General features: G+C 52.0%; 1 protein-coding gene across 1 annotated transcript in view; it reads left to right on the top strand.

Annotated features, from left to right (window-relative positions):
- TDRD9 (tudor domain containing 9) overlaps positions 1-24,159 on the top strand; it is a 66,582-nt gene that overhangs the window by 6,525 nt on the left and 35,898 nt on the right. The window contains exons 4-17 of the mRNA XM_066342046.1: positions 612-734; positions 1,997-2,077; positions 4,960-5,124; positions 9,009-9,112; positions 11,815-11,879; positions 12,506-12,560; positions 12,718-12,802; positions 14,330-14,387; positions 16,750-16,854; positions 20,003-20,100; positions 21,770-21,901; positions 23,124-23,289; positions 23,368-23,431; positions 23,923-23,986. Of these exons, the coding sequence (XP_066198143.1) occupies positions 612-734; positions 1,997-2,077; positions 4,960-5,124; positions 9,009-9,112; positions 11,815-11,879; positions 12,506-12,560; positions 12,718-12,802; positions 14,330-14,387; positions 16,750-16,854; positions 20,003-20,100; positions 21,770-21,901; positions 23,124-23,289; positions 23,368-23,431; positions 23,923-23,986 (1,365 nt within the window). The remainder of the gene's footprint in view (positions 1-611; positions 735-1,996; positions 2,078-4,959; positions 5,125-9,008; positions 9,113-11,814; positions 11,880-12,505; positions 12,561-12,717; positions 12,803-14,329; positions 14,388-16,749; positions 16,855-20,002; positions 20,101-21,769; positions 21,902-23,123; positions 23,290-23,367; positions 23,432-23,922; positions 23,987-24,159) is intronic.

Below are 24,159 nucleotides of genomic sequence, written 5' to 3'. Positions count from 1 at the left end.
GCGGGAGGGGAAGAGAAACATAGAGAGAATGGGAAGGGGGTGGGGTGGAGAAGCAGATGGGCGCTTCTCCTGTGTGCCCTGGCTGGGAATCGAACCTGGGACTTCCACACGCTGGGCCGATGCTCTACCACTGAGCCAACTGGCCAGGGCCTGGGTGCTTCTCTTATGCAGGGGTATTAAACCCGCAACTTCCGCATGCTGGAACGGCTCTCTGTCCACTGAGTCACCAGCCAGGGCTGAATTTCTTGAAAATAATTTTAATTTCCTTCCCAGTTGAATAAGAAAGAAGAAAGAATTCTCAGGCTCATGGCTTTTATAATTTTAACCTTTTAATTATATTTTTGTATGGAGATGTCTTCATATACAATTGTCTTAATGTAAAAATGATATAGGCACTGTGACTAGATAAGCAAGCCCCTCCCACCCAAATATGGAAAAAAAATCAGTGGAACTTTAGCTTTAATTTGACCTCTGTATTTTCTGTGATCCACAGTCGTACTTTTTTCTCTTTCGTACCTCCATGAAAAATGGAAATGGTCCTTTTTGGGAGTTAAGTACAGACATTTAAACCTGAAAACTTTCTGCTTTCCCTTTTCTTTCCCCAATTTTAGGTTGGGCTGGAGAAAATGGCCACGGAGGACACCAAGCTAATCTATATGACAACGGGCGTCCTGCTGCAGAAGATTGTTAGCGCCAAGAGTCTAGTGGAGTTCACACACATCTTCATCGATGAGGTGGGAGCTCCTGTCCTCACTGGCTCCGCCTGTGCTCATGTCCCAGCTCGCAGGGGACGCAGTGGGGGGCAGGCTTTCGTCCCTGCGCCCTCTGAGGGGTCCTTGGGTCAGGAGGGGGGGCAGGGCCATCCTGGAGACCTGGGGGAAGCCGGCCTGTGTCACATTAGAACTCCAGAGCAGAGGTTGAGGGACAGTGCTGAGGAGAGGCCACTTTGGGCTTTCAGTGATGAGCGTCTTTCTTTCTCCTTCCCGGGTAAGAGACAGGCTCTGGTGCTGGAGCCTGTGGATGGACTAAATGAGGCTTTATCATGGTGTTCTGCTAGAACTGCCACCCCTTGTCTCTGGACACTCGTCCCCTGGCTGCTGGTGCTTCCTTCTTTCCCTGCACTCCCCACACTCTGCTTCAGCGGGACTCAGGAGGGTGGTGGCACTGGGAAGACTGCCCTGAATTGTCCCCAGGCCTGTCAGAGGAGGAGCAGAGGGCCTCTGCTTTCACATGCAGCAATAATCTCTCCATGGTTACAGAAGTGTCGCGCAGTACAGTCTTACTGTCCCGTGTGTCACAATGTCCTGACCAAGCGATAGGAAAAGTCTGATGTCCTGGTTCTCTGCCAAGGCAGGCCAGGGTGGCTGGGTTGACGCTGTGTCCTCGGGTGGCGCAGCCCGACGGCCTCTGTGTGAGCAGGGCCAGGAAGCAGCGGCAGTCCCCGAGAGCTCTGCAGCTCTCTTCACTGAGCCAGCTTCTTGGCCGGCCCACCCAGCTGCAGACCCTCAGTCCTGCGAGGCGGGGGACATGTCCTGTCAGGCCGTGCACTGATATCCTGGAGGAGCTCCCACCCTGCACCCCTTCACTGGCGTTACAGTGGAACTTGTGGCCTGCAGAGGTGTGAGGGTGGTGCAGTGCTTCTCCATGCTGGGGATAGCTGGGGATGATTCTAGTTGTCACTGAGACCTGGGGGCACTGCTGGCATTGAGTGGGCAGGGCCAAGGATGCTCAACATCACTCTGCCCAAATGCCAGTTGGGTCCGAAAGAGAAACACTTGAGGACAGGAACCCACATGGCCTCTTTTAGGCGCTCTGGTTTGTGGGTCCCTGGTCTTTGCTTCCTCTTAGCCAGCACTGACACCACGAGTGACAGCAGTCCCTCAGGAAGCGCATTTAGTGGAGAGAGCTCACACACCTCTGACCACTCTTCCCTGTTCATTCAGCAGTGATGTGGGCGCTGCTGACGCCACGTGGGGGTGCCCTTCTCATGTTGTAGGTGCACGAGCGCACGGAGGAGATGGACTTCCTGCTGCTGGTAGTCCGCAAGCTTCTAAGAACAAATTCCCGTTTTGTGAAGGTAAATTTGATCTCATGAATAACAGAAGTAGTTAGAGTTAAGCCTTACTGTTTAGTTTTGTTTCTCTTTGTTTTAACATTGACAGTGACTTAAAATTTATTGTCCTGTGTAGTACTCTAGATCTTACTGGTAAGCCGGCTAGAGGGCATACTCTTAGGGTCAGAGTATGGAATACTATTTGGTGGTTATGTTGCATTGAATTGTAAAACTTTCTCCAGCCTGTAGAGAAGGATCTCATGAAGTATTAGAGCACCACCCTTGGTTGAATAAGCACCACAGTGTAAAGGTATGTAGATGTGTCTGCAGCCCCTGGTTTGGAAGCAGCTCGAAAGCACACGGGAGTGTGAGAACAGTTAGGTGCACTAATGCAGGGGTCCCCAAACTACGGCCCTCGGGCCACATGCAGCCCCCGGAGGCCATTTTTCCAGCCCCCCGCCGCACTTCTGGAAGGGGTACCTCTTTCATTGGTGGTCAGTGAGAGGAACATAGTTCCCATTGAAATACTGGTCAGTTTGTTGATTTAAATTTACTTGTTCTTTATTTTAAATATTGTATTTGTTCCCGTTTTGTTTTTTTACTTTAAAATAAGATATGTGCAGTGTGCATAGGGATTTGTTCATAGTTTTTTTTATAGCCCGCCCTCCAATGGTCTGAGGGACAGTGAACTGGCCCCCTGTGTAAAAAGTTTGGGGACTCCTGCACTAATGTTTTAGAGTTAAGTGAAGAGTTAACGGAAAGTCCTGAGAATGGGAAATGTTGCTTACATCTTATGTGAACAAAAAGGAAGGTGTGAGCGAGGCCAGAGCGGTGGACGGTGTTAGTGATGACACGGTCTGGACTTGGGCCTGCCGGGTTTGCTGGCCGTGACAGAGGAGCGATGATGGTGCAGGGACTGTGAAAGGACTGACTGCCCACGGGAAGCAGGTGCTTTCTAAACTGTATTTTGTCTCCAAGTGTTTCTCCACTCCCCACCCCCACCGTGGGAACTGTCCCTTAGGTGTTCCCACGCGGGGGGCTGACAGACGGACACTGTCTTACTGCTTGAGGTGACTCTACGGTGACGGGAGAGTCAGGCCATTACGCTCCTTTTGGAATTTTAACTTAAAGATGACATTAAAGATTGTTCAACAGATCGGAGCATTTTGGGGGCGGTCACTTTTAAGACCTCTTTTGTTTTTAGATAATGACTTGATTATTTTTTTTAAGTTTTCAGTAGTAAAGAGAGGAAAAAGTTTCATGGATTTTCAAGGAGTTGCCCCTGCTGACTGGTGGCCGGGAATCTACCTGCCGTAGAAGTGGTCGGAGCCGGTCTCCCAGCGTCAGCACTTCCTCTCTCGTTTGCAGATACGGGAGCAGAGTCTTTTCTAAGGGCAGAGCCTCGGTAGGGTGTGTGTAGTGGGGCCGAGGAAGCAGAAGTCAGGTTCTGGGTGGTTTTATAATCAGTTTTTGAAACTCAAAAATTCTTTTTTTAATTACTTTTTAAAAAGAACCTGACTGTTGGTGGCGCAGTGGATAAAGCATTGACCTGGGACGCTGAGGTCCCAGGTTTGAAACCCCCAGTTGCCCGCTTGAGTGTTGGCTCATCCGGCTTGAGTATGGGCTCATCTGGTTTGAGCGCAGGGTTGCTGGCTTGAGTGTGGGTCATAGACATGATTCTTTGGTCACTGCCTTGAGGCCAGGGTCACTGGCTTGGCTGGTCCCGGTCAAGGCACAAATAAGATAGCAATCAATGAACAACTAAAGTGCTGCAACTATGAGTTGATGCTTCTTATCTCTCTCCCTTCCTGTCGTCTCTCTCTCTCTGTGTCTTTCTCTTGCAAAAAAAAAAAAAAAGGGAGAGAGAGAGAGAGAGAGGGATCCAGGTGCAGGACCATGAGCAGGGCCTTCACACTAACCTGTGGACACCCCTGGCTCTGTCCACCCCCACTGCACCTGCTGGCACTGCTGGCTGACAGACTCAGGTGGGCCCCCTGCACAAGCAGGTGTCTGGGCAGCTGCCAGCTGGTCTGTGTGAGTAGAGCTGAGCACCAGCGGGTGGAGAGCACGCATGAGGTGGGAGCCGGGACAAAGCTGGCTCTGCACCCTGAGCCGTCTGAGCTGTCGAGGTTTGGGCTCACATTTCCATCACCTCCTGTGATGGGGTGTGTCCCTTTCCACCCTTAGGCCTGTCATCTCAGAGTGAGTTCTGGTCAACACAGTTTTTGCCATTTGTATTGAACGCCAAAGGGGAAAATACAGATACTTGGTATGCTCAGTAACTGTACTGATGGTGCCTACGTTTTACCTTTCCCCTAAGGGTTACACGACAGAATCCTGCCAGGAGCACGGGGTAGTTGGTAGCCAGCAGGCAGCTGTGTTAGCCCTCGGCCGGGCATGTGGAGGCTGGCGAGCGGTGGCACCCTCCGTGGTGTGCCCTGGGCTGCCTCTGGAGTCTGGGCTGCGTCTCCTCAGGACGCCGCAGTCCCCATGGCAGTCTGCTGGGTCCTGCAGCCCCTTGGCTGCTTCACGGCCGGGTCCAGCCATCCTGTCTTCCTCTTGCTGCTCACTCCCTCCTTGTCCTGGAAAGAATCTTCTCGCCACTTGCTCTGTTTTAAATTTTTTCTTTCTCTGATGCTGTTTCCTTTTAGGGGAAGGGTTATAGCTTTTTTTGGAAATACGTAGTTTCTCACTTGATAGAATAATTGGAGAGAAATAGTACGAGTTGGTATCCCCGAACATGCTTTGAAGGTCAGTGATGAGAGCCATGGTGGAGATTCAGTCAGCATGCTCGGTTTACGTCTCAGAGACACACCGCAGAGGACGAGCCCTGAGTTTGCAGAGCATTTTGTTCCCGTTCTCCCCATCCTCACTCCTCTGTCCCTCTCCCGGTCCTCACCCTGCAGGTCATTCTGATGTCCGCCACTATCAACTGCAAGGAGTTTGCCGATTACTTTGCCGTTCCCGTTCAGGACAAGGTGAACCCCGCGTACGTGTTTGAGGTGGCCGGACAGCCCCACTCGATCGAGGAGTACTACCTCAATGACCTGGCGCACGTGCTGCACTGCAGGGTAGGCCACGCCGCAGGGCGCCCTGTAGGGGCTGGGGTGTGGAGGGTGCCTCGGACGGCTCTGTGGGGTTGGACTTGCATTAAAGATGCTTGTGATGTTAGAGTCAGCAGTCGCCCTGCTACAGTGAGCGGCTGACTAGGCTTCACCTAATGTAGGAAGATAGGTTTTGTCAGATTATGTCAGAGGGAGGCCAGTGATGGCCATTAAAATGTAGTCTTTTTCCTCCAACTTTTAAAATGACGGTAATTAAGAAGAACAGAAAAGTAAGAAGATTTTGTAGTGCAAATTCTATATCCACATCACGTAGGTCAGTGGTTAACTCTTTCGCACACCAGCACGAAATTTCTGGTGGACTGGCATGGGTCCGTGGATTAGTGGTTGAAAACCACTGACCTGGATCTTCCAGTTAACACTGACACTTCAAATGCCAGAGTGGGGACGCTGGCACAGGTATGCAGCAAGCCCACCCTGCAGCTTGTGTGGACCACACAGGATTAGCCCAGATGGCTTTCTCCGTCCCAGGGCCCAGGCTGCTCCGTCCCACTCGGAGGCTCCTGGGGCGGGGTCGGGGGGGTTGTCTCAGGCTTCCCTTACCTTGGGTGACTGAGTGTTTGGGAGGACTGCTCAGGGTCTCTGCAGTGTCCTGCTCTCGGGGTTGGCCTGTGCTTTTCTTCATGATTGGACTGGGCTTGTGGGCTTGGGGAGGAACCACAGAGGTGAAGTGCCACTTTGTCCCGTCACTTGTCACTTACCAGCTGGGCTTGTCGCTGACACTGTTGGCCTCCACCCCTGGGTCCTGTTTGTCAGGTCCCTCCCCCCACAGTGACATGACTGTCCCCCATTTTCTTTTGTGTTTGCTTGTTGTCTGTCACCCAGTATGGTGTCAGTAGGCTCAGGAGGGACATGTCTGTCCTTTCCTTCCAGTGCTCTTTGGAAATAAGTCACCAGGTGCAGTCCTTCCTCAGGGTGGAGGGAGAGAGCATGTGGACAGTTGGCATTTTCTAACCCATTTTGGAATGGGAGAGTAAGGGTTTCCTAGTCTCCCATCAGCCAGAGTCTCACTACTTCCCGTTGAAGTTTCTTTTGGGTCACGTGTCAAGACTCAGACATCGCCAGGACGGCTGTGGACGGGGGAGGGTGGAGCTCAGGCCTGAGCACTTGCCCCCTGAGCCTGTGGGTTGTGATCAGCAGGCTAGAGAAAACGTCTTGTCATTGGGATGTGATAGTTGCTCAGTAAGTATTCCAGGGAATGAATATTCTAGACTTCACACACATTAATTTTAAGCCTTACAAAGACGATGTCATACAGGTCCTGTTATGTAGTGTTCAGCACCAGAGGACCCTTGTCACGGTCCCATTCCTGTTGTCCTCGCTCCCTTGGCCATCTGGCCTGGGCGCACTGTCTGCTGCCACCAGGGGACGGCCTGCCCTCTGGGACACCACCTTGCTGCTGTTTCACATGTCATCCTGCCACCTCCTGAGCGGCTTTGTCACTGTCCACTTCTTCTCCTTGCTGCATGAGCTCCTCTGTGTGTTTTCTTGTCCACATTTCAACAGAACTGTGTCTGTTTCATCTTTAAAAGCCCCTTGTAGAAAAAAAATAAATAAATACAGGTCCCATGTTTCCCTGTAGCTTTTGCCAAACTTTGAACTCCCGGCACCAACCCCTGCTCGCCCTGTTCTGTCACTCCCTGCCCTGCCTCCCAAGCCCCACTCAGCCAGCCTCCACTCGCCGAGCTCACCCGGGACCTCACTGCGCCCACAGATCTCCACCCTGAACTTGAACTTGCCTGACCCTGTAATATTCCACACTATTGGCCCCTTGCATTTCATTGAAGGTCACGCTGCCCTTGGGACTCACAGTGCCCTCCTGGTCTTTCTGTTGCCAACGCTGGCTGTCCTTTCACTGTCCTGTAAAGAGTCCTTTTCATCTTTTTTTTTAAACTTTATATTACAAAAAAAACCCATGCTTAGACCAGTATGTAAGCCGTAACTATGCACCTGAGTGCCGGGGCACGCCTTATGAGATCTGGGGTCCTGCTCAGCTGTGCTTGGGCCCGTGCCCTGGCACTGGCCACTGGCCTCTGGCTTGCTGCTGACTCTCATTGGCCATCTGGCCTGGTGTGACAGTCTTACGGGCACGTGGCCGCTTGCAGGGCAGTCAGATCTCAGCCCAGGACAATTCCGCTCACTCCACCTGTGGGCATGACAGAGCTCCCTCTGCTTTCCTCGTCCTGCTCCCTGCTCCATTTCGTCACAGCGCTGCACGCCACTCATCTGCCTGTCTGTCCTCTGACTGAGCAGGGTGTTCTCCCAGTTCCCGTATACAGAGGGGCCCACGACCCACGTGCATCCTTTGTCACCGTGTCAAGGCCGGAACAGAGACAGCATGACTGTGTTTTGTGTCTTAGCTACGTATCTACAGTGTTCTCTGTGCTTGGATTCCAGAACCCGGTGAAATAACCTGTGAATCGATGACATGCTTTTCCATGGCTTACTTGTTGGAGAACAATTCTAGATGGGTTTGGATGGCATGGTTGGAGTTTGCAAAAACTATCTTTTCTATTTCTTTTTGTACAGTGTATTATGATAAATACTGATTATTGTTTGGATAAAGTATAAAACTAAGGTAAAGGTTGACACCAAAAATGGACTTATTAGACATGCTTTTTCAGAAGTATTGAATAATTACTGAGTTATATAGAAGTTGGGAAAAATGTTTGCATCTGTGGTAAAGTCTCATCCCCTGAAGGGCTCTTCTGAGGTGTCCTTTACAGAATCAGGTGTGACATCTTATAGTGTGTGGTCAGTAAAATTATTAAAAACAAAGTTTTCTTACTCTTGGTAGAAAAAACTCAGTAAAATAGGTTTTATGAAAGTCATGGCATAACTGTCATCCTAAGATTGTAGAGAGACTCAAAGCAGGATTGTCAGCTCACTAGGGTCTGCTGCTGACAGGTGGCTGCAGGGCAGTCAGCTGTGACCTAGGCATAGCGACCCAAACCTGGGTCACAGATGGTGACACAGTGATGTTATTGTGAATTGGCTGGGGCAGGTGGGGTGTTTCCCTTTCCCGGGACTTGGCATTTTTAAGAACTACTTGCCACACATGACGAGGTTAACATCTTGGGACTCCTGGAGGTGGGGTTTGACAGGAGGCAACAGCACTGACTCTGGGGTCACACACTCCCCTAGGCTGTGTAGACGTTTTGGACAACTTACTCTCTGTCTTTAAAGAGATTTCCTGCCAGACACTTCTTCTTTTTTTTTTTTTTTTTCTTTTTGCATTTTTCCGAAGCTGGAAACGGGGATGCAGTCAGACAGACTCCCGCATGCACCCGACTGGGATCCACCCGGCATGCCCACCAGGGGGTGATGCTCTGCCCATCTGGGGTGTTGCTCTGTTGCGACCAGGGCCATTCTAGCGCCTGAGGTGGAGACCATGGAGCCATCCCCAGCGCCCGGGCCATCTTTGCTCCAATGGAGCCTTGGCTGCGGGAGGGGAAGAGAGACAGAGAGGAAGGAGAGGGGGAGGGGTGGAGAAGCAGATGGGTGCTTCTCCTGTGTGCCCTGGCTGGGAATCGAACCCGGGACTCCTGCACACCAGGCCGACACTCTATCACTGAGCCAACCAGCCAGGGTCAGACACTTCACTTTAGTGTTCAGCCTGGACCTCACCCCTGCTCTAGGGATGGGCCTAAGAGTGTCCCAGTGCATTCTGTGTGTGTGTGTGTGAGACACTCAGCAAGAGCTCAGATACTGGCAGCAAGTGTTGGACTTTCCTTTGGGGTGTTTGTCACAGTGACGTGCTGACTGGAGAGCCACCATCCCATCCCGATTCCCTAGTGACCTGCTTGGTATTCCAGCCCTTCTTCCTGTTCCAGCTGTCTCCACACGTCCTGGAGGACCCGGTGATAAGTAAGGACATGTACGAAGTTGCTGTCTCCCTCATTCAGATGTTCGACGACATGGATGCAAAAGAGAGCAGGTAAGGGGCATTTGGCTGGTGGTGCGCTCAGACTGCTCGGCTGGAGATTTTGTGTTTTTATAATGTTAGGAGTTACCTGTTGAGACTTTCTCCAGTAGTTACTCTATACATTTAAAAATAAAGTTAGTAACTTTCATCTGCCCTGTGGTGGCACAGTGGATAGAGTGTCGACGTGGAGTGCTGAGGTTGCCGGTTCGAAACCCCAGGCTTGCCCCATCAAAGCACACATAGGAAGCAACTACTCTGAGTTGATACTTCCTCCTACCACATTTTTCTCTCTAAAAAAATCAATCAGCCTGACCAGGCAGTGGCACAGTGGATAGAGCATCGGACTGAGATGTGGAAGGACCCAGGTTCGAGACCCTGAGGTTGCAAGTTTGAGTGCAGGCTCATCTGGCTTGAGCAAAAAAAAAGCTCACCAGCTTGGACCCAAGGTCACTGGCTTGGGCAAGGGGTGACTCAGTCTGCTGTAGCCCCACAGTCAAGGCACATATGAGAAAGCAATCAATAAGCAACTAAAGTGCCACAATGAAAAACTGAGGATTGATGCTTCTCATCTCTCTCTGTTCCTGTAAAAAAAAAAAAAAAAAAAAAAAAAAATCTTTAAAAAAAACATCTTGCAAATTTTTCACTGTATATTTCCATCTTAAAGTATTTAAGACCATGCCAAGTAAAGTTTTAGGACTGACCGTTTTGAAAGCTAGAGCCACAGCCTGTAAACAGTTTTCCAGACCTGCAGCGGGCTGTTTCTCGCATTCGCGAGGACAGACTGGAGACAGTGCTTCTCTCCGTTGTTTCCATCTCTTACAAAGGTCGATTCCTGACCCGAGTCTCCTTGTTCAGACGTGCACTCACTCAGCTGTCCTGTTGGAACCGGGAACACATTTCCCTTAGAAACAATTTTAGGTTGTAAGTGGTGGTCAGAGTCTGTAGTTTTTACAACAGAATGCTGTATTCTGAAACTTTTCTCAGCTCACACGTACAGTCTGTACATCAGAGCAGTGGATGATGAGCATGTGGCTCTCACCTCCCGTGGCTGGGGTTCCATCCCCATGGGCTATGGAGGCACACACATCTGTCTGTTCCTTTTGCTGTCACCAGTTGTGAAAGGTAGACAGATTACGTCCTTCTGGAAACTCCTAGGACAAGGGACCTTACTCCAGTCACTCCTCCAACTCTGTGCAGGTGACTAGTTTAGCTCTGTTTTAAAACTCTGAGTTTTCATTAATTTATTTTTATTTATTTTTATTTTTTAAGTGAGAGGAGGGGAGATAGTGAGACAGACTCCTGCATGTGCCCTGACCGGGATCCACCCAGCAACTCCTGTCTCGGGCCGATGCTGGAATCAGCCGAGCTATCCTCAGTACCTGAGGCCGGCTCTTGAACCAATCGAGCCACTGGTTGTGGGAAGGGAAGAGAGAGAGAAAGGGGAGAGGGAGGGTGGAGAAGCAGATGGGCGCTTCTCCTGTGTGCCCTCACCGGGTATTAAACCTGAGACTTCCACATGCAGGGCTGACACTCTACTACTGAGCCAACTGGCCAGGGCCGCCAGTTTTTTATTTTGATGATTAATTGTCCAAAATTAGGCCCTGGGGGGGGGGGCTTTGAAAGCTGGCTCCTGTGTCGTTTGATACCTGGTGTTCTCTTGCTTTGGGCACAAGGTATCCTTTCTCAGCAGTAGACTGGGGGTCAGTTTTGTTGATCTTTTCAAATAATTGGATTTTGCCTCAGGTGTCTGCCAGGTTTGCAAGAGAAGGTTTTCATTTCCCACAAAGTAAAATGCTGACAGGCATGGGGGTGGGGCGGTGAGTGGACATGCTGAGATCTTGTTTCTGCAAAAGTGCTTCCTAACAGTCTGGACTCCTTAGAGTGTGCCGCAGACCAACGCGGCTAATAATTCTGGGTTCTGAGGGAGAACGGTGTGGAACTAAAAAAATAGACTCACTGAGAAAAAAGGATGGGATCGGGAGTCCTCCTCAATGCTGATGACAATATCTGAGAGTGCAATAGCCCCCAGTTTGCTTTATTATATAGCCATATGCAAATAAGGAAATCTTTGATACAAAGTCACACATCTGAGGCAAAAACAGGAACTCTCTTAAGGAATAAACAGAAATTCCTCCACTATGCATAGGTGAAATCAACAACATCTGAACAAAGGGTGAGAGGAAGAGCATGTAAATTGCTTCCAGCAACTTAAGCAAGGAAGTGAATTGGGGCTATGGGATGAGTGCAAATACTCAGCTTCCTAGCCAATATGGAGGTGGGGGCGGGGGAGAAGTTAGCCTTTTGCTAAGCCTCGAATTTACAGAGGCTTTTTGCCACTTATAGTCTACCACATGTATGTTAAATGTTTTGTATTTGAGTTTCTGGAGCATAATAACTAAATTTCAAGGAAAAATAGAAAAAAGATTTATTTTATTGTGTTAACATGGTTTTGGGTGTCTTACTACTCACCAAGGAAAACTTTTACAGATAGTTTCTATAGGAGAAAATAATTGGAATCAAGAGGCTTAGAGTCCTTCTGAGTTTGGGGCCTTGGGCCTTATCCTTGGGACTCTGCGTTTCCTGACCTAAGAGAAAGGAGTTACATTGTATGGTCATACGAGCTGTTAAGACCGGAAGCTGCAGCACGAGGACTCTGGAGCAGCAGCGGCTGCCTTGGCCCTAGTGACTGTGTGTGTGCCTCACGTCTTGAACAGGAACAAGACCGGCTCGGGGGCCCAGTGCGTGTGGGAGCGGAGCAGTGTGTTGGTGTTCCTGCCAGGTGAGTGCCCGCCTTCATGACTTGGAGTTGCAGTGCCTGGATGGGCTCCGTGTGTTGTCTGGCACCTGTTATGAAGAAGAGACTTCTCTGTGTGGGCTTATTCTTTCTAGACCCTGAGATCGTGAGCAAGTGTGAACTTCGGTTTTGCTGGTCCTCGTCCTTGGCTTGGGGCTGCGTCACCTCTGGCTGTGTCTCCATTGTCATGTGGCATCCTGTCTCTCTTCTTTTTAAATATTTAATAGTAATAATATTTTATAGTAATAATAGCTAATACTTTAAAAGTATTTTTTGGTTGTAAAATTTTTCATGCTTGGAGGAAATCAGGAAAACCAGTGGGAGAAAACAGAAAGAGAAGCTGCTCACAGGGCCAGCATGCCCAGGCAGCCGCCGCTGTAGATGGGACACATGGGAAGAACCTTGTTTTCTCACCCCTTAGGGTGTCTGGCCGCCAGTGCCGCCATCTGGTTTCCCTTCTCATCCTGCTATGCTTAGGCCAAGAGGGTAAAGAAGGGAGTGAAATGAGCTGGCAGGGCCTGCTTTGAAAAAGATGTCACTGTCATTGCAAGGTTGGTTTTCAGCAATAAATACAAGTCTTTCTCTTTCCCTCCCCTTTTCTTCTTTCCTAGGTCTGAGTGAAATAAACTATATGCACGAACTTCTCACCAACATGATTCAGAAAAGGTGTGTTTAAATGGTGCTGCTGAGTTCTTACTTGTAAGCAGCTGTATTGTTTCTGCCTTAGATAATTTTAATCATTGCAATGAACAGTTGTTCATTTTGTATGTCCTCATGTGTACCTGTGCCTCATGGATGCTGTATTCCATCCTCTGTTTCTTAGGCTGCAGGTGTATCCCCTGCACTCAAGCGTGACTCTGGAGGAGCAGAACAATGTGTTTCTGAGCCCAGTGCCTGGGTACAGGAAGGTAGGGGATGTGGGTGCCTCTGTGGGCGAGGGCCCCCTGCGGGCGAGGGTGCTGGCGGCCCAGCCCCTGTGCCGGTGTGCTGTGGCAGAGTCAGCCACCAGAGCTGGTGCCGGCCTGAGGCTCCAGGGCTGATTTACGATTGTCACTGATCTTCTAAGTCAGTTTGCTAGAGTTTTAGTTTCTGTTGACATTTTTCAAAGTGCGGGACTGCCCTGGTGTCCCTGCGCTGCTCTGGAGACCGGTGAGATTGCTCCTCTGTAGTTCTGGCTTAGGAGGGCTTCTCAGGGTATGCAGGGACGACAGGGTGGTCTCACCATAGCCCTCTGGAGTGGCTTACGGGGTGGGGCTCCCTGGGTTCCAGGGGTGTTCTGAGCCTCCGGGGCAGCTGAGACCTGCTGGCGACCCCCACTGCTCCAGCCGTTGCCCTCCCTCGGGTTCCAGCCTGGTTGCCCCTTCTGCCCCTGGGTTATTCTGGGACTCCCGCGAGTGACCCCCGGGGAGGAGGTGGGGCAGCACTGAGGTGCAGGGTGTGGAGTGTGTGGGCCTGGACAGGTGATGGGGGCTCTCACACGTGCTGGGTGACTCCGAGCAGGTCAGGTCTCTAAGACTCCACTTTATCACAGGTGATGGGGGCTCCCACACGTGCGGGGTGACTCCGAGCAGGTCAGGTCTCTAAGACTCCACTTTATCACAGGTGATGGGGGCTCCCACACGTGCGGGGTGACTCCGAGCAGGTCAGGTCTCTAAGACTCCACTTTATCACAGGTGATGGGGGCTCCCACACGTGCGGGGTGACTCCGAGCAGGTCACGTCTCTAAGACTCCACTTTATCACAGGTGATGGGGGCTCCCACACGTGCGGGGTGACTCCGAGCAGGTCACGTCTCTAAGACTCCACTTTATCACAGGTGATGGGGGCTCTCACACGTGCTGGGTGACTCCGAGCAGGTCACGTCTCTAAGACTCCACTTTATCGTGGGAAGGCTGAGTCAATGATATTTGCTGTCAGAAAGGTGCATTACAGTGATTTATGCTTGTGCTTACATCATGGCACCTCAGTGCCTGACACAGGTGAGCGTGCAATAAAGGATGCTCACACCACGGTCAGGAGCTGCTGCTTACTGAGCACTGGGCTCAGGCCAGGCGCAGGTCTAAGCATTCACATTTATTACCTCTGTGATCGTCACAGAAGCTCTGTGAGGGTAGGTGTCATCATCTCCATTGTACATAGGAGAAGAACCAGGTAAGTCACTGGCCTGAGGTCCCACACTGTGGAGCAGAGCTGGGGTTCAGGGCAGGCTTGCCTGTTGAGGTTGAGCTACACTGACTTCTCCTCCCCACCCCCACCAGGACCCTTGATTAGTTGTGACATGGATACAATACAAAATGACAAACTTCAAAATTTTAGTCCAGTATTTACCTGAAGAAGCTCTTAAATAATTTTTGAGTTTGAGTTTTGTTTTTTAACTTAGCCTATTGATTCCCATGTGTAGTAAGAACGTCAGATTCTTTTTTTGATGTTTGATAGATTATTCTGTCCACCAACATTGCAGAGAGTTCTGTCACAGTTCCAGATGTCAAGTACGGTAAGATATTTGTCTGTTTTCCTCTGACGTAAGCTGCAGTACCTGTAGCGTATTTGCCCAGAATTGTGGGAACAGGTCTCTGACGAGGTGACGTTGGAAAGGACTTGCTTGCAGGACGTGGAAAGGTGTGGTTCTGGCACAGGGACCAGTCTGAGGAGCTGCAGGAAGGTGGTGTGGCTGGGACAGACAGACAAGGGGCGATGGGTTGTCCTGGTACTGAGTGGCCCGGGTGCTGGGGAAGAGCCGTGAGCAGGAGACTTGAGCACGAGCCGTGCCCTCGGGAGACGTTCCGGTGGAGCCGGGAAGAGAGGCAGTGAGTGAGACAAACGCAGACACGGTCAGTTGAGGTGCCTGAGAAGGAGGTGGGAGGCAATGTTAGGACTAGAGATCAACACGTGTTTCAGTTCTGCTGAATAATCTAAAAAAATAAAAACCTTTGGCCTTTACTGTGCGAGATGGAGGACTGTCCCATTGGAGAGTTCAGAGACTAAGAGTGATGTAACTACTCCTTTATCACAGCCACTTGGGGTGAGACCTCACAGCACAGGAGAGAAGAGAGACGTGAGCCCCCCCCGCCCCGGCTGGGTGGGATCACAGGCACAGTGGGAGACAAGATGCAGCCAGTTTTGGGTGGATTCTGAAGGCTCTGCAGAGGGTCTGACACAGGCTTGTGAGGGACTCGAGGGTCACTGTCTGTGGAGGGTCTGACAGGCTTGTGAGGGCCTCAAGGGTCACTGTCTGTGGAGGGTCTGACAGGCTTGTGAGGGACTCGAGGGTGACTCTTGGCACCGTGGCCTCAGAACAGGGTGGAGGTTGGAGGGCCGGGTGCAGCAGGACAAGAAGGGGCCTGCAGTTGGACGTGGAGGAAGCAGTGGCCGTGTGAGTCTGGACACCGGGGTGGGGGGCAGGGAACGAGGAGCTGCTCGGGGCAGCCAGTGGGGCCTGGACACCTGGAAGCCTTTCAGGAGGTCAGTGGGCAGGTGCGTCCTGCTGATGACAGGTCAGTACTGATGACTGAGATGGGTAGAGGGGTGTAGCCACGTGGCCGTTGTTGGTGACCTTCCTGTGCAGTTTTGGTGGAGGGAGAACCTGCTCGGGACCTGTTCGTGGAGGGGCAGGGAGAGGACGGAGACGGAAGCCAGGCAGCCAGCGTGCTTGGACACTTGGCTGTAAGGGGAACAGAGAGATGGGGCAGAGGCCGAGGACAGTGGACCAGAGAGACCTATTTAATGGCAGGGGACCCAGCACTTTTTGTTGCTGGGTGATGGGAGTCTGCATGGAGGAGAGCCACTGGCTGTGAAGGGGACAAGGCTGCGATGGAGGGCACGGGGTGTGCCCCGGGTCGTGGGGGAGGCCGGCGGGTGAGGATGGGAGGGCGAGAGCAGTGCTGATGGCCTCTGCTTCTTCGAGAGCATGGTCTCAGCTGAGAGTGAGGAGGGGAAGGCATCAGAGGTTTGAGGAGAAGTCATCAAATGGGTCCCTAAAGAGATGGACAGGGAGTGGCCTAGGGGAGTCTCTCTGAGGGCCACTCAAGGCTGGTGACCAGGGGGTGAAGGGGCAGGCAGCCTTCTGGCCGCTTTGGTTCTGGTGCGGTGTGGGGGGCCCACTGTCACTGAGCAGGGCTGCGCTGAGCCAGATGGGCGAGCAGGATGTGAAGGGCTAGGACAGACCAACCCCGTGGGCTGGGTAACTGTGCTCCGCCGGGGCGCCAGAGAGGGCCAGGCCGCAGGTGGCCACATGGACAGACCTGTCAGGGATGCTGGCGTGGAATAGGGGGTGTCTGGTTGTGCCGTGCGTGCGCTGGGAGGGAGCTGTGGCAGGAGACGCTGTAGCTGTGGGCTGCTGGGCATCGGCGAGGAGTCTGTTCTGGAGAAGGGCCCGAGGCTGCTCAGGCCGGAGGGCAAGGGTGCAGGAGAGCCCCCAGGGCCCCGCTGCAGGGACGGCACTTTCTGTGGCCGGGACGGAGGGTCTGTCCAGGAAGAGTGCAGGAGCTTGTCACCAGGTTTACAGATGGGGACACCAAAGCAGAGAGAGGCCGAGCAACTTGGCCCCAACCCCTCCCCCAGCCGTGGCTTCTAAACTGGCAGCCAGCACTGGCCGCTCCTGTGCCCTGCCCTGCGCCTCATGGGCTGTGGGCTCTCGGGTGCAGCCCTGATGGGCTCATCCTGTGACACATTGGGCCCATGGGACCTCTCCCTTATGCCCAGAGACTCCCGGTCCTCAGCGGGAAGACCGTGACCACGCCACCCGGCTGGCCACGCTTCTCTAGAGCCTCCTGGGTCCCCTTGTTTTATCGGTGTGCACTGATTACTACACTTGTTTCTTGTCAGCATTGTGCTTACATTCCTTTTTTAAATGACAGTTATAGACTTTTGTTTGACTAGAACTTTGGTCTGTGATGAAGACACCAATTATCAGAGTCTGCGCTTGAACTGGGCCTCGAAAACCAGCTGTAATCAGAGGAAAGGTAAGCGTGTCCCCACACTCAGTCAGGTGTCCTCTTAGGATGGAATTTTCTGTGTTTTTACTCTTATTTAGGTGCTTCCTTTATTGGAGCCAGTTTTAAGATTTAAGCAACATCTATTGTCAGACTCCTCCTTACTTAAACCTGTGACCCTTGTCTGTCCTTTGAACTAGGTGACAGTCTCTGCATACATAGTGGACAGCACCATCATCTCCCATGCTGTCCTTTTTCCCAGTGCATCTGTAGATGTCTGCTGCATAGGGTCAGGAGCCACATGGATCGCTTTGTTAGTGTTGGTCACCCTTCCTTTGGCCGCTCTCAAGTGTTGGTCTTTCTGGGGTTAGTTTCCATGCACTGGCTGCTCAGGGCCAGTTTTACACGCCGGCCCACGTGTGTTTCTGTGCAGCTCAGTGCTATGTGCATTCCTGTCCTCACCACAACCCAGGATGGTCCATGCCCAGAAGGGCCTCCACGTGCCGCCCAGCCACACAGCGTCCACTGCCCTCTGCCTTCTGCCAGCCATGGAGCTGTTCTTTGGATCTGTGGTTTTGGGCTCTCAGGGTCACACAGGATGTGAGCTTTGGAGACTGGTGTTATTTATCCCCATAATAATCTCTAAGCTCCATCTGAGCTGCTACACGTGTCAGCTGTTCATTCCTTCTCACTGCTGAATCGAGCAGGATGAGGGCCTGTGGGTGGTTTTCAGTGCCTGGCGACACAAGCACAGCTGCCATGCGTCAGGGTGTTTTGCGCGGACGTGGCTTCATTGCTCTGGGATCCCAGCCCAGGAGTGGACTTGCTGGGTCACGAGTGAGGCTGCTCGGTGTGTGAGCACGGCCCCAGTGACGTGCGAGGGGCGTGCCGTTTCTGTTCTTCCCGCTGTGTGAGCCCGTTTCCTCCAGCCTCGCCAGCGTGTGTTGTCACTGTTCGTGTCACGTTAGCCTTCCGCAGAGCACGTCAGGATGCTGCTCTGTGCGTCCAGGCTGCCTGGGCTTGATGGCTGAGGAGGTGAAACGTTTTCCTGTGTTACTTGTCACCCACGTCCCCTGCCTGGCCAGGCTCTTTGTGTGTTTCCTGTTGAGCTCAGAGCTCTCACGACTGCACGCGGCCTGTGCTGCACTGTGACACACAGGTGGCTCTCCACCTTGAGCTGTGTTGTCTCTTCATCCCCACAACCGGCTCTCATAGGAAATGGTTGACATTTTGATGAGATCTGGTTTACCAGCTCTTCCTCTTTGGGACCGTGCATCTGGTGTGGTGTTTAAGTGCCTTTTGCTTCGTCCTAGACTGCAGAGCGCTGCCGCCTGCGCTCAGCTCTGGAAGCACCGTAGGTCTGCGTTTGCACCGAGTCCATGGTCCCTGGAATTGGTGGTTGTACAAGGCAAGCTTTGGGCCGAGGTCCATTTCTTCACCAGTGGATGTCTAGTTCCAGCCCCACGGTCCCCCTTCCCCTGAATGGCTTCAGCACGTGGTGGTGTCCCTGGGTGAGCGTGTAGCTCTCTTTCTGGGTTCTGCGTGTCCTGTTAGTATGCGTCTTTCCGTCTGCTCAGACGGGGCCTGCTGACTCTGTGGTCAGTCTGAACACGGAGCACGCCCATTCCTCCCGGTTTGCTCCTTGTTTCCGAGTGTGTTCGCCACTGCCCTGGGCCTTTGGAGAAGACGCATGCTGCAGACAGGCTGGGGGAGCAGGAGTGTGTCGAGTGTTAAGGCCCTGAGCACGTGTCTGCACACTTCAGTCCTGCTGACGTCTCCTGAGCACGGCGCTCTTCAGCACAGGGTCCTGTGCCTGCTGTGTTAGATCCTCTCCTGAGCACTGACTTTCATCTGGAGTGACTGTTCATGGCATTGCATTTTACTTTTGTTCCTCGTGTTCACTTCTACATAGAGTCGTGATTAATTTAGTGTGCTGGTCTTGTGTCCTGTGACTTTGCTGAACTCACTAATCAGTTCTAGGAGTTTTTTTGTTTTTGTTTTTTGTCATTACCGTGGGATTTCCTCTCAGACAATCTCGTCATTCGCAGGTAAGGCGGGGGTGAGGGTGAGAGTGATGGTGGTCGTGGAAGTCTGCACTCTCTACCCAACCTCCTGATTGGGGGAGCTACTGGGACAGGGTTGGGGCGCAGGGGGGCAGGAGCACAGACTCCCCACCTTCCTCCTGACTACACACGTGGGGACGGGGAGCACCTGCTAGCTGCTGCCTCATTGTGGGAAGTGCTGGGTATTTAGTATGTCTCCCCACTCTCCCCTCTCTCTTGGGGGATTTTATTATGTTTTGGGATAAATGAGTTTTAACTCCACAGGCCACACATCTCAAGAGAATAGCTGTTCTGTGGTGGTCTCCCCAGGCCTGGCCTGGGCTCTGTGTATGTGATCTCGTTTACTATGCAGCCGCGTCTTGCCTTTGAGGGGGTTCTAGGGCAGAAGGCCATGGTCACTGCCTCCTGGGACGCCTGGTGGCGCAGCCATTTCCTGGGAGATGCACAGCGCGTTACTCTCGGTGACCTATATTTTCTCTAGTATGAACTGTGCCCTGGCAGGAAATGTGTGATGTTCAAGATGTGTTGATTTCCACTGTGTGTTGGGGCCAAGATTGCTTCCTCTGGAAATATATGCTGGGTTTATTCTTGTGGGTCACCAAGAAGCCAGCACTTAGTCTGTATGTAAAGATGACTTCTGGCCTGACCAGGTGGTAGCACAGTGGATAGAGTGTTGGACTGGAATGCCGAGGACCTATGTTCGAGACCCCGAGGTTGCCAGCTTGAGCGTGGGCTCATCTGGTTGAGCAAAGCACACCAGCTTGGACCCAAGGTCTCTGGCTCGAGCAAGGGGTTACTCAGTCTGCTGAAGGCCCACGGTCAAGGCACATATGAGAAAGCAATCAATGAACAACTAAGGTGTCGCAATGCGCAACGAAAAACTAATGATTGATGCTTCTCATCTCTGTTCCTATCTGTCCCTATCTATCCCTCTCTCTGTTTAAAAAAAAAAAAGATGACTTCTAACACTAATGTGTTCTCAGGTTCTATTGTCCCAGTCTTCTAGTGGATAACAGATGTTTTTCTTAATATTTAATTATTATTCTTAAATATATTTTTATGCTAATATTGAAGTAATTAACACTAAATGGACTTTGAATGTTTTTCCTGTGAAGGTCGTGCTGGACGTGTGTCTAAAGGCTACTGTTACCGCTTGATACACAGGGAATTCTGGGACAGTGTCATCCCCGACAACGTCATTCCGGAGATGTTGGTAATATGCTTGGGTCAATTTCAAAGTTCATTAAAAAAATTTTTTCCCAGCCCTGGCCAGCTGTCTCAGTGGTAGAGCATCAGCCCAGCATGTGGATGTTCCAAGTTTGATTCCTGGTCAGAGCACACAGGAGAAGCGCTCATCTGCTTCCCCACCTACCCCTTCCCTCCTTTAGCCATGGCTCAAATGGTTTGAGCGAGTTGGCCGGGGTGCTGAGGATGGCTCCATGGCCTCAGGCGCTAAAATAACTTGGTTGCTGAGCAACGGAGCAGTGGCCCCAGATGGGCAAAGCATTGCCCCATAGAGGGCTTGCCAGGTGGATCCTGGTTGGGGTGCATGTGGGAGTCTGTCTCTCTGCCTCCTTGCCTCCCACTTAATAATAATAATAAAAAATGAAAAAAAAAATTTTTTTTCCATTGATTTGTGATATATATATATAGAGAGAAGCATGAATTTACTGTTCCACTTAGTTGTACACTCATCTGTGCCCTGACTGGGGCTGGAACCTGTGACCTTGGTGTGCTGGGACGGCGCTCTATCCGGCCAGGCCTCAAAGTTCATTTCTTATAGAAAGTCTTAAGTGATGTAATTTTAAGCGTTTATCATCTAGATCAGTGGTCCCTAACCCCCAGGTTGCGGACCAGTACCGGTCCATGGGCCTTTTGGTACCGGTCCACAGAGAAAGAATAAATAACTTACATTATTTTTGTTTTATTTATATTTAAGTCTGAATGATGTTTTATTTTTAAAAAGGACCAGATTCCCTCTGTTACATCGTCTGACTCACTCTTGACGCTTGTCTCAGTCACGTGATACATTTATCCGTCCTACCCTAAAGGCCAGTTCGTGAAAATATTTTCTGACATTAAACCGGTCCGTGGCCCAAAAAAGGTTGGGGACCACTGATCTAGATTCCGGAAAACTCACTATCTGACTCGTGGTTATCAGCCGCAGTGTCTGCTCACTGACTGAGCGCCTGCTGCCATGTGGGCTTCACATGCTCCGCTGTGACGAGCTCCGCTCTGTGCCCTCCCTTGTTGCTGCGAGACTGCTGTCTGCATCTTCTTCCGGGGCCCTCTCCCCACTCCTGTTCCCTCTCTCCTCTTTTTTTTCTCTATTTTTTTTTTTTTTTTTCATTTTTCTGAAGCTGGAAACAGGGAGAGACAGTCAGACAGACTCCCGCATGCGCCCGACCGGGATCCACCCGGCACGCCCACCAGGGGCGATGCTCTGCCCATCCTGGGCGTCGCCATGTTGCGACCAGAGCCACTCTAGCGCCTGAGGCAGAGGCCACAGAGCCATCCCCAGCGCCCGGGCCATCTTTTGCTCCAATGGAGCCTTGGCTGCGGGAGGGGAAGAGAGAGACAGAGAGGAAAGTGCGGCGGAGGGGTGGAGAAGCAAATGGGCGCTTCTTCTGTGTGCCCTGGCCGGGAATCAAACCCAGGTCCTCCGCACGCTAGGCCGACGCTCTACCGCTGAGCCAACCGGCCAGGGCCCCCTCTCTCCTCTTGTTCTCCCGTCCCCTCCTGCTCCTGCCCATCCTGTCTCTCTCACCTGTTCTGTTCTCACCCTCCTCCTCCGCTCCCTGCTCCCTGCAGCTCTGCTCGTGTGACCAGGTTAATGGATGTAGTTACTCGTTATGTCTCCATGGAGGTTCTGTTCTTTTCAGCGCTCTCCATTAGGGAGCACGATTCTGAAAGTGAAGTTGCTGGACATGGGCGAGCCGAGAGCTCTGCTGGCCACGGCACTGTCCCCGCCCAGCCTGGGGGACATCGAGCGTTCCATCCTGCTGCTGAAGGAGGTAGGCGGGCGCCTGTGTGCTGGGCGGGCGGGCGTGGGGAGGCCGTAGTGACTGATTTGAAATGTCTCGGAAGAGGCTGTCAGTAGGGTACTTTGTCGTAAATAACCAGCACTTGTGTAAACGGCATGTGTGACGACTAATTATTGACTTCCGGTTCCGCATGTTACTTGTATGGCCTGTTAGTCATCTCCCCAAAACAGCACTGCTTTCTCCTGTCCCCACCTTCCCCATCGTCCTCCCTTACAGTGTTGAGGAGTTTCTTCTTTTTTTTAATTGATGTTTTCTGGAGAGCTTGGAAGGGAGAAGGAGAAACGTTCTTGTGTGTGCCCTGACTGGATTCCTGCAACCTTGGCGTATTGGATACTCTACTCTAATCAAATGAGCACCTAGCCTGAGGAGAAGCTCTGAGATGAGACAGCTTTGACACCATTGATTATTCTTATGTCTTTATGCTAATGTCGAAGTAATTAGTGCTGAATGGCGAATGGCGTGTGAGTGTTCCTCCTGTGAAGGCCGGCTGGATGGTGTCTGAGGCCAGCTGGACACGTGTCTAAGGGCTCTAGCTATCACCTGAAACAGGACCCCTGGGGCAGCTGCCTGCAACTACCTTCCGCAGTCTCCTCTCAGCTTGCGCACCCTGCAGTCCTGCCCCGTGGCCTCCCTCTGGCCTCCTTCTTCCCTCCTGTCCTGGCTGGAGGCTCTCCCTGTCTGTCCCGGGCTCTCTGACTCTGGTCCCTGGGCCAGGTGCGCCTGGCCTGACAGCGCTTTGTTGGGACTCTGCCCACCAGGCTGGCGGTGCCTCTGGTGTTTTACCTTAATTTCGATGTCAGCTTGGGTTTCCATGAAATGCACTTGGTCAGGCTAAGGGAGTTTTTTCTGCACACAGTGAATCTGTTTTGTTGTGAGAGACCAGCGCCATGTACTAGTGGGCCGTTTGGTTAGTGTTGTGCAGGCCCCAAGTGTTAAACTGTGAGTTACATGGGTGCTTGTGGGCCTGGCCCGAACTGTTACCACCCAGTGCCATCCTCTTAAAAATAACACGTGTGTTTTGAGTTCCAGGAAGCAAATTAGGAATATAGTTTTGGTGGTATCGGTCTTTCCTGAGCCGACCCAGCTGTGTTTTAGAGCCCGTCTCTCGATCCGGTCCTCATCTCGTGCTCAGACCCCTGCCGTCAGGACAGCGGGGATGCTCAGCGCGCTCATGGCTCCTTTGTTTTCAAAGGTGGGCGCTCTTGCCATGAGCAGGCAGAGGGAGGACGAGAACCCCCATGATGGTAAGCTGACTTTCCTAGGACGGGTGCTCGCCCAGCTCCCCGTCAACCAGCAGCTCGGGAAGCTGATCGTCCTGGGCCACGTGTTCGGCTGTCTGGAGGAATGTCTTATCATAGGTGAGTGTGGGGACAGGAGCTGCCGCCGAGTGTCCCAGCGCTGCCCTCACCAGCTGTGCCCTTTGTTTCCTTTGTCAGCCGCCGCTCTGTCTTTGAAGAATTTCTTTGTGATGCCTTTTAGGCAGCACCTTAATGGATACAGGTACTTAACGTTCGTATTTTAAAAAGCCACTTTGTTAAAAAAAATAAAATAAAAAAAATAAAAAGCCTCTTTGTTGCCCTGGCCGGTTGGCTCAGTGGTAGAGGTCGGCCTGGCGTGCAGAAGTCCCGGGTTTGATTCCTGGCCAGGGCACACAGGAGAAGCGCCCATCTGCTTCTCCACCCCTCCCCCTCTCCTTCCTCTCTGTCTCTCTCTTCCCCTCCCGCAGCCAAGGCTCCACTGGAGCAAAGATGGCCCGGGCGCTGGGGATGGCTCTGTGGCCTCTGCCTCAGGCGCTAGAGTGGCTCTGGTCGCAACAGAGCGATGCCCTGGATGGGCAGAGCATCGCCCCCTGGTGGGCGTGCTGGGTGGATCCCGGTCAGGCGCATGCGGGAGTCTGTCTGTCTCCCTGTTTCCAGCTTCGGAAAAATACAAAAAAAAAAGCCACTTTGTTTTACTGTCATTGAGTGACACTGTCTGTTATCCGTGTGCAGGAGTAAAGTGTATTTCTCCGGCCACAGTAAGAGTGACTGCATCGCTCTGCTCGAGGCATTTCGAGTAAGTGCTCTGAGCGGGTGGGAGAGCTGTGGGGGCTGCTTGCCCTGCAGACTTCCTGTTGCAAGCTGGTCTGGGCTGTTCCTGCCCAACATGAAGATAAACCATGTCGGAAGAAGTGGTGGGGGAGTGAATTTTATGGAGTTGAATGGAAAGTTAAATTTGTAAATTTTCTG

Source organism: Saccopteryx leptura, chromosome 6 (genome assembly GCF_036850995.1).
Source record: "Saccopteryx leptura isolate mSacLep1 chromosome 6, mSacLep1_pri_phased_curated, whole genome shotgun sequence".
In the NCBI taxonomy this organism is placed as follows: domain Eukaryota; kingdom Metazoa; phylum Chordata; class Mammalia; order Chiroptera; family Emballonuridae; genus Saccopteryx; species Saccopteryx leptura.
This window is presented reverse-complemented; position numbering and strand designations above follow the sequence as displayed.